At 35.7% G+C, this 10507-nt stretch overlaps 1 protein-coding gene across 1 annotated transcript; it reads left to right on the top strand.

Annotated features, from left to right (window-relative positions):
• Positions 1–6103: 6103 nt before the first annotated feature.
• LOC143618959 (phenylalanine ammonia-lyase-like) lies at positions 6104–9761 on the top strand. The gene is made up of 2 exons (XM_077091016.1): positions 6104–6560; positions 7908–9761. The coding sequence occupies exons 1-2, from the start codon at positions 6154–6156 to the stop codon at positions 9655–9657; spliced, it is 2157 nt and encodes a 718-aa protein (XP_076947131.1). The 5' UTR covers positions 6104–6153; the 3' UTR covers positions 9658–9761.
• The last annotated feature ends 746 nt before the right edge of the window (positions 9762–10507 follow it).

Raw genomic sequence — 10507 nt, 5'->3', positions numbered from 1 at the left:
AGTTTACTTACATTAAAGAAATTTCATCACACATTGAAAGATGTAAGAAAGTGGAACATTCTACTAAGGTATAAATAAGGAAGATTAAATCCATTCCACATGGAAAGTTGTAAAGAAATGAAATCTCTTTATAAGGAAGAGATTTTCCATAGTAATATTCTTTTATGAATATCATGCACCAAGTGGTCCTAGCACCCGACGCGCTCGGGCGAGGGCGACGGGCGCAATGTGGCGCTTTGATGGCGCACTTCGCACGCTCGCATCGCCACATTGAGAGCCGCCTTAGTATTTTTGGACAATGAGAATTAGACTATAAATGACAAGCTATCAAAGACGAGGGGCTAAAATTGAAAAAGATTATCCAGAGACCCATCGCGCTACGCGATGCGTTCAAGGAAACGGCCATCGCGTACCGCGATGGGCCGTGATGACACATCACACACGTGTCACACCCAGGTGACACGTGGCGGCAGACCATGACACGTGGCAGAACGTGTCAGACCACATGGAGACACGTGGCAGACGTGTCATGCCACGTGACGACACGTGGCGTGACCTCAGGAAAGGAGCCGTCGCGGTACGCGACGGCGGGAGAAGTAGGACCCATCGCGTACCGCGATGGGATCCAAAATTGGCTATAAATAGGAGGGGCTACGACTCATTTGCAGCACACCTCTCCACTCTCTCTCTAGAACAACTTTCTCTCTCTACATCGTTTTGCGTGCCGAGTATCGTTTGGCGTGTCGAACCTCGTAATTCGTGCCAAATACCGACGTTTCCTAGAAGTGCGTGCCACCCAAATAACCCGACATTCCGTCTCGAATTACGTGCACGATTCGGCGACACCCGAACATTGTCTCGATTTGCGTGCCAAGAAGGGTTGATTAAGAACGCCTCGATAAACATGCATATATAGTAGAAGTGCTGCTCGTATAAACTTAGGAATATCTAACTCCAAATACCCATGCGAGGTAAGGGGTTCTGCCTAAATTATTATATTATTATTATTATTATTAATGGCTTAGACCATAGTCGGAAGTATAGCCAAACCATGATTAAGAGTTATATAACTTTTTTTAAGCAAAGGTTATAGTTAAAATAGTATTTCTTTATTATTAACAAATATAATATTCAAATAATATAGTTTGATTAATGTTTCTTTTTGAAGAAGAAACTCAGTATAGATGTTTCTTCCTGAAGAAGAAACGTAGCATATAATTGGTAAATGAAGAAAGGGACTAAAGGTCCAAATGTTTTGAATAAACAAATGTTTTTATCAAGGTTAAAGCTATACAAAACGGACTAAAGGTCTGAAGCTAGATCGATGATCTAGTTATTTATACAAAGGTTATTCTCGTACTATAGGTCCGAGGTAACAAAACAAGAAGAAGGAAACGGAAAACAGGAATCAGTAACAGAAACTGATTTTAAACAGAAAAGGTGAATACGCCCCAAACCTTTATATTGAGTCAGAATGTTTGCATAGGATTTACGAATCCTTAAAACTTTGTGTACAATAATAAGAAACGGACACTCTGATTAAGAGTATACATGTGTCTGGATCCAAACATACATGGTGACTCGGAGTTCCCCGAGGCCATGCGTATCATCAACATGCCTCTGAAGGTCTACGAGACTGTTAAGAGAAATGATATTGTGTATATAATTAATTGTACATGGTACTTAGGGTAATTTGATCCCAATTTAGTTGGGTGCCTAATGAGTAGTCATAAAGGTATTATTGTTGATTTCACAAAGGTATTGAAAAAGAGATTTTAGAGTCAGCGTTATTCACCAGCTTGGTGCTGACGTATTTTCCCACCCATGTGACAGGGATACAAGAAAGGTTAGAACATACAAGCAAGAAGGAATATAAGATTGGAGTTATAGTCATTAGATGCTATCTGATGACTCAGATATTTTATTTCAAAATATTACAAAGAGTTATGTTTTCTAAAGAAATGTATTTAAAACATTGAACGGGTATTATAACCCGAGAGTTTAATAAGTTTTCAAAGTAATAATATTTTATTAAAGACTTCCGCTGAAATAAAACCCGCAACTCTGATGTATTTACAAAACAAGTACCAACTATTGGTCACACACATTGCCCCTAAGATCGGGGTGTAACAACCACTAACCCACTAACTATTAAACTAACTAGACCCACGTAAAAATGTTAAGGTAATGGATGAGATAAACTAAATATCCCACGTTCACAACTACCGGCAGTGCATGGCGGCACGGTAGAGTTAGGCGCATATAAGATATTTAACAAAATATCAAATTTATTCAGTCAGATTAAACTGAAACATGCCTAATAGTGACCAATTTATAGGTTTTTTATACAGTACTAAAAATAAAACATGACGCAATCGTTTAATTGTTGCAACCAAAGGGGACATGAGCTAATGTTATCACTATCTTAAATATATATAAACGAAACCTCTTAACTGTTAAACGTAAAATAATATTTGCTTGGCGTTCAAGGGTGGTACGGTTCGATCTCATAGGGTCGGTAGGAGGAGATCAAGATTCAAATAAAAAGATAATAATTAAAAGATTTTGGTTTATCTTTTAATGGTGTTTGAGTTTATCTTTAATTGTTTTTATTTAGTTTATTTAAATTTGAGTTTGGTTAGGATTGCTATGTATGGGTCTATATAAACCCATTAGTTTGTTTCTATTTCTGTGTATCTAGTTTTCTTTTTCATAAGTCGATTAATAAGAAAAGCTCTTCGAGCAAACCATGAGTCGGTGCATGTGTGTTGTGTTTATCTAGATTCCCACTTTCAAGTTTAACATTAACATGCATTCTCTCAAGCTAATTTATCTATAAACATATAAAACTTAAGTACCGACAAATGTGTATATTTAAAAATGTGTGTTAGCCACTAAAAAGAGACTTACTACATCAAAGTTATCATTTACCTCTTTTTCTATCCTCAAATTTCATTTTATTTTTCATTTTTATTATTGTTATTATTTTGCTATTATATGGCAATATGTGAATATATTATTATTATTAGGCTACTATATGTCAATATTCTACATATCTTATATACTAGATTATTTTCATAAATCGCAAAAGTACAATTTTTTAAACCGGCCATATTAGGTCAACCTTGAATACGTGATGTGATCGCGTAGCAAACAGGCTTCATGGGTGGCTAGAGCTTAAGTATATTTAACCATGACTTAATACATGTAATAAAGATGTCTCTCTCATAAAATTGAAGGTTCAAAACCTATTATAAAAATAGTGTATATTTAAAGGGTCGACAACAATATAAACTTAAAGTACGGACAAAAAATGTATATCTAAAGGCACATGTTAGTCATTAGAAAAAAAACTTACTCGTTTAAAAAGTGTAATTACATCAACTGATCAAAGTTACCATTTATCTCTTTATCTATCCTCAAATTTAATTCTATTTTTCATTTTATTATTATTATTATTATTCTACTATTATATGGCAATATGTGAAATATATTATTTCGTTATTACTATTGCTATTATTCAATATTATTGTTGTTATTATATGCCAATATGTGAAATATCTTATACTGTATTTATTTTCATAAATTTCATGAGTACACTTTTTTAAACCGATCATATACGAACAACCTTAATACAGTTTAGCAAACGAGATTCAGTAGTGGCTTGAGCTCGAGTCTATGTAACCATGACTTAAATATATATAATAAAAATGTCTCTCTCGTAAAATTTAAATGTTCATAACTTATTATGGAAAAAAAATGTACATTTAAAGCATCGACGAAAACATACACTTAAAGTACAGACAAAAGTGCATATTTAAAGGCACGTGTTAGCCATTAAAAAAGACTTAATCATTTTAAAAGTGCAATTACATAAATCTTTTATCAGTTACATATTTTCACAAATTCCGTTTTATTGTTTATTATAATTATTGTTAGCATTTTGTTATTATATCTCAGTTTCTGAAATATCTTATATAATATATTATTTTCATAAATTATACAAATAAAAACTTTTAATCCGAACAATATCAGGTCGAGCTTGAGTTCGTGAACGTTTAGTAAACGAGTTTCAACGGTTGCTCGTGCTCAATTCCATTTAACATTGACTTAATTCAAGCTTTTAGCGGGATATTTTTTTATCAACACATCAACTACTTTACACTATATTCATAGTGAAATCTCGTTACGTTTAATAAAGTAACTTTTTAATAAAAAGCAAAACACCACTTTTAAACAAACTTTTCAAAGACAATATTATGACTGATGACTTCCATAATCTATATTAGGTCAATAGAGATTTTTAATCCGATCAATATTAGGTCCATTTTATAATTCGATCTATATTAGGCGAAACTCGAATTCATGATCATTTAGTAAACGAGTTTCAATGATGGCTCACACTCGAGTCTATTTAATCATGACTTGATATATGTATTAAAGACGTCTCTCTTGTTTTTTTGAAGGTTCAAAACCTATTATGGAAAAGAGTCATTTAAAGCATCGACAAAAACGTGTACTTAAAGTAAGAACAAAAGTGTATATTTAAAGGCACGTGCTAGCCATTAAAGGAAGACTTGATCGTTTAAAAGTGAAATTGCATCAAAGTTATCATCTACATATTTTCTTAGATTTCGTTTTATTTTTCATTATTATTATTGTTAGCATTTTGTTATTATATCCCAAATTCCGAGATATCCTATATAGTATATTATTTTCATAAATTATACCAATAAAAAATAATTATGTCTGATCAATATCAAGTCAAGCTTGAGTTTGTGAACGTCTTATAAACAAGCTTCAATGGTGGCTCGAGCTCGATTTCATTTAACCATGATTGAATTAAATCTTTTAGTATGATAATTTTTTCCCAATACATCGCTAGTTTACACTTAACAATTACACTATAGTCATAGTCAATTTCCGTTACGTTTTATAAAGTAATTTTTTAATAAAAAGAAAACACCACACTCTTAAACAAACTTTTCAAAGATAATATTATTATGATTGATGACTTCCATAATCTATATTAGGTAAATATAGATTTTTAATCCGATCAATATTAGGCAAATTATTTAATTCGATCAATATTAAGGTCAAACTTGAATTTGTGATCGTTTAGTAAACGAGTTCAATGATGGCTCGCGCTCGAGTCTATTTAATGATTTAATATTTAATATATGTAATAAAGATGTTTCTCGTTTTTTGAAGGTTCAAAACCTTTTATGGAAAAAAGTCTACATTTAAAGCGCTGACTAAAACGTTTACTTAAAGTATGAACAAAGTGTGTATTTAAAGGCACGTACTAGCCATTAAAGGAAGACTTAATCGTTTAAGAAAGTGCAATTGCATAAATGTTATCATATACATCTTTTCTCAAACCTCGTTTTATTGTTCATTATTATTATTGTTAGCATTTTCCTATTATTTCCCAATTTTAGAAATATCTTATATAGTATATTATTTTCATAAATTATACCAATAAAAATAATTTTAATCCAATCAATATCAGGTCAAGCTTGAGTTTGTGAGCGTTTAGTAAACAAGCTTAAGTGATAGCTCGAGTTCAATTCCATTTAACCTTAATTTAATTTAAGCTTTTAACAAGATACACTTTTACCAATACATCAGCCAGTTTATACTTTACACTTTGCACTTTACATTATAGTCGGTCAATTTGCCTTACATTTTATAAAGTTACTTCTGAAATAAAAAGTGAAGCATTATTATCAAACTAACTTTTTAAAGATAATATTATGATTTATGATTGATATCTTCCATAATCTTAAACATAGTCAATCTGAAAGGGGTTGTGGTTTGGTATAGAGTGCGTTGTACAACTGGTCTACGTTTAAACATCTAAACCACAAAAAATTTAATGATCGACGGCTAGGATTAATCTTCAACCAACCCATTTTAGTCTTACCAACCCCCCTTCTCAAAAATCAAATATAAACACCCTTTTCCCTCACCAACAAGAAAATATATATAAAAACAAAAAATATATAAAAATAAAAAAAATATAAAACAATAAATAAATAAAACATACATAAGTAACATAACTTTCATCTATAAATAAGCCACCACCTTGTCTTCTTTTATCAACAAACATAATCACATTATTTTTTTCTCTCACTAGATTGTTGACATAATATGTGTAGTCTTGAAACCAATGCATACCGAAACGGTACCGGTGACGAATATCTTTCTTGTGTGAAAGGTGATCCATTGAATTGGGGGGTGGTGGCCGAATCGATGAAGGGGAGTCACCTTGATGAGGTGAAGCATATGGTGGCCGAGTTTAGGAACCCGGTGGTGAAGTTGGGTGGGGAAACATTGACAGTGTCACAGGTGGCTGCAATTGCAATTGCAGCCACCTGTGACACTGGAGTAAAGGTGGAGTTGTCAGAATCAGCTAGGGAAGGCGTGAAGGCGAGTAGTGATTGGGTGATGGAGAGTATGAATAAAGGGACCGATAGTTATGGTGTTACGACCGGGTTTGGTGCCACGTCTCATAGGAGAACTAAGGAAGGTGGTGCTCTTCAAAAGGAGTTAATTAGGTAAATCTATTTTATGGGGCTCTAGTTTCATACCGTTTTAAATGGTCGTCCAGATCGAGAGCAATATAGACGTTTTGACCAAGTTTTTAAATTTAATTTTTTTTCGTTAATAAAACGACCGTCCACAAAAGACAACAGTGTTTTATATTGTGAAATTAAATGAGTGGTGTATTTATATCATGGTTGTTTTTATAAATTTATTCGAATCTTAAATTAAACGGGTGGTAAAGATTCTTGTTTTTAATGAGTTAAGACCGCGATTTAAAACTCGCGTATGGAAGTAGAAATAAACAGGTGTGTGTATAGCCGTTAAAAAAAACAATTTTTTAAAATAATTTTTTAAAGTCATAATTGAACACCGACTTTTACTAAAATTAGTATATTAGATTCAGTAACTTTACTATTTTTTATGGGGTCAGTAATAGAAGATAACTATTTTTGGGTCCTACTAAGGGAACCCCACGCCCCTTTATAGTCCCTGTATAGGACTATACGCGGGGTTATACGGGTGTCTATACGTGCCGTATAGTGCTATACAAGGCATATATAGAGACCTATACGCTCCGTATAGCCCTATACGAAGCATATTAATGGGTGTTTTAATAAAATGAAGGGTGTGTATAGAAAACCCCTATTTTTAATGGCATCAGCTATCCATACCATCTGATGTCTAATATAATACCGTTTAAATGGTTGGTTGTACAGAGGTCGTCCGATTATTGTGATCAGTAATTTTTTACTTTTGAAGTTTGTTCACTAGAGTTTCACTTTTTTTTTTGGTTTGTTTTAAGAAAAAAGAAAATTATGATTAAATTATTATGATAAATTAGTTTTGTTTTTTTGTGAAAACGGCTATTAAAAAAACAAATATTTTATGATGCGAAAATAAATGTGTGGGGTTTAATAATAAATGATTTGAGTTAAACTTTTTGAAAAAAAAGGGTTTATAGAAAGGTTATTACTTCGAACCTCGAGTTTATTCGAGTTTTCGTTTTACTGTGTTACACCAGCAAATTCTAACTAATATTGTGATGACACACCGACTGTTAAATAACTGGAAGTATGGTTTCGCCGGAAACGTCAAGTCAAACTCGTAAAACCAACGTGAGTTCTGTTAAGACAACGTAACACTCTGACAACAGACGGTGACTTAACACAAAATAAACAATAAAGTCGCTGTTCTTAAAAAAAAGTAAAAAAAAAAAGTAAAAAAAAAAAAACTATAGCATGATACTTTTCTTTTTCTTTCTTTCTTTTTGTTTATGTTTTATAGTCAACTAAACACCTATTGTTACTATTCAATATTAATTAATAGTAAGTTAAATTTAACAACTTTTTACGTTACAGATTCTTGAACGCGGGTATATTCGGCAATGGTTTGGAATCAAGCCACACCCTCCCGCACTCGGCCACAAGGGCCGCAATGATGGTGAGGGTCAACACCCTCCTCCAGGGTTACTCGGGCATCCGCTTTGAAATCCTCGAAGCCATCACCAAACTCATAAACCACAACATCACCCCAATTTTACCCCTTCGTGGGACCATCACCGCTTCGGGTGACCTGGTCCCGTTGTCCTACATCGCAGGACTTCTCACTGGCCGGTCCAACTCCAAAGCAGTTGGACCGACTGGAGAGTTTCTAAACGCCGAAAAGGCGTTTTCTGTAGCCAGGATCACCGGCGGGTTCTTTGAATTACAACCTAAGGAAGGGCTAGCACTTGTTAACGGGACCGCGGTTGGTTCGGGAATGGCTTCCATGGTTTTGTTCGAAGCGAATGTTCTTGCGTTGTTGTCCGAAGTGTTGTCCGCGATATTCGCGGAAGTTATGCAAGGGAAGCCCGAGTTCACCGACCACTTGACGCATAAACTGAAGCATCACCCGGGTCAAATCGAGGCCGCGGCCATCATGGAATACATTCTTGACGGAAGCGATTACGTTAAAGCCGCGCAAAAGGTTCACGAGATGGACCCGTTGCAAAAACCGAAACAGGACCGATACGCACTACGTACCTCGCCACAATGGCTCGGCCCGCAAATCGAAGTCATCCGCTCCGCCACGAAAATGATCGAAAGGGAGATTAACTCGGTCAACGACAACCCGTTGATCGATGTTTCGAGGAACAAAGCGTTGCACGGTGGCAACTTTCAAGGAACCCCGATTGGTGTTTCGATGGATAACACGCGTTTGGCGATTGCCGCGATTGGGAAATTAATGTTTGCGCAATTTTCCGAGCTTGTGAATGATTTTTACAACAACGGGTTGCCTTCGAATCTCACGGGTGGGCGTAACCCAAGCTTGGATTACGGGTTTAAAGGCGGAGAGATCGCGATGGCTTCGTACTGCTCCGAGCTTCAGTTTTTAGCCAACCCGGTCACGAACCATGTTCAAAGCGCGGAGCAACACAACCAGGATGTGAACTCGTTGGGTTTAATTTCGTCTCGAAAGACAGCCGAAGCGGTCGAGGTATTGAAACTCATGTCGTCGACATACTTGGTCGCGTTATGCCAATCGATCGACTTGAGGCATTTGGAAGAGAACTTAAAGGCTACGGTGAAAAACACCGTGAGCCAAGTGACGAAAAAGGTCCTAACCACGGGTCTCAACGGCGAGCTTCACCCGTCAAGATTCTGCGAAAAAGACTTGCTTCGTGTTGTAGACCGCGAGCATGTGTTCACCTACATTGACGACCCGTGTCTCGCCTCGTACCCGTTGATGGAGAAGCTTCGACGCGTGCTAGTCGAACACGCGTTGAGCAACGGGGACGGTGAGAAAGATGAAAAAACATCAATCTTCCAAAAGATTAATCACTTTGAAGCCGAGTTGAAAGCGGTTTTGGCAAAAGAAGTGGAGGAGGTTCGGACCGCGTTTGAGAATGGTACATTGGCTGTCCCAAATAGGATCAAGGCATGTAGGTCGTACCCATTGTACCGGTTCGTGAGGGAGGGGCTCGGGGGCGTGTATTTGACGGGCGAGAAGGCGACTTCGCCGGGTGAGGAGTTTGATAAGGTGTTCACAGCCATATCAAAGGGTCAGATTATTGATCCTTTGTTGGAGTGTGTCCAAGGGTGGGATGGTATGCCATTACCAATTTGTTAGTTATGTTTTGTTATGTTGATACATTAATGGGTTTGTAGCCAATTCCCATTTGAAATGTGTGTTAATCTTTATAAGTGGAATGGAAGTTTAGTTTATCTTTTTGTCTTATGATTCAAAAAAATATTAATTTGTTAAGTTACCCCATATTAAAACATAACACATATGCTTGTTAAAATGACAATCCAAGTGCAAGTATGACTTTCAAATGTTTTCAAAACGCGACACATATACTCGTGAAATGATCTTTGTACCCATAGTAATAAAACAATAAACAGATAAATGAAGGCTAAAGACCTATATTAACATAAACGGGCCCCACCCGACCCAGACCCCCTGCATACGAAACTCTTTCTTAGAGTATCCACAACATGCACCGTTTCTTTAGGCTTGGATGAGGTGGCACTGCAGCGAACAACAATATCATAAACTTAACCGTTGTGAAGCCAAGTTTGCCTTAAGAAGTTTGTTGCTGCAAAGTTGCAACAAACAGATGATGTGACAATCTCCCTCACATACACACATACATATATATTATATATATACACGTTTAAAATTATTTAATGGGTTTGTGAAGGTTTGTTGTTGTGAAAGAAAGTTAGGTTTTTAAGAAAAGTTTGGAATGCGATTTGTCTATTATGTGGCTTGTGTTAGATTGTTGTTGTAGATGCTCTTACCATTCAGGTAATATATTGTGTCTTATCTTATAGCCCAACGTGGCAAGTCGCCTTTCTAATTCAATAGATAGAAGAAGGTTATAGGTTGGCATCGGTTTTTACTGACAATGGCTAGACTATCGACTTTTTGTTAGTAACATTTGAACTAGCGATCATTGGCTAGTTAATGGTTGGAC

This window comes from Bidens hawaiensis, unplaced genomic scaffold, assembly GCF_021521415.1.
Source record: "Bidens hawaiensis isolate Kalapana, Puna unplaced genomic scaffold, B.hawaiensis_p1.1 tig00002343_1, whole genome shotgun sequence".
In the NCBI taxonomy this organism is placed as follows: Eukaryota; Viridiplantae; Streptophyta; class Magnoliopsida; order Asterales; family Asteraceae; genus Bidens; species Bidens hawaiensis.
Note: the sequence above shows the minus strand (reverse complement) of the source record. Positions and strands in the feature narration are given on the sequence as shown.

Bases quoted from the DNA above. Each gene is read 5' to 3' on its own strand.
- LOC143618959 (XM_077091016.1), top strand. From the start codon at position 6,154: ATGTGTAGTCTTGAAACCAATGCATACCGAAACGGTACCGGTGACGAA. The intron at 6,561-7,907 runs GTAAATCTATTT...TTTACGTTACAG, and splicing joins CTTCAAAAGGAGTTAATTAG to ATTCTTGAACGCGGGTATAT.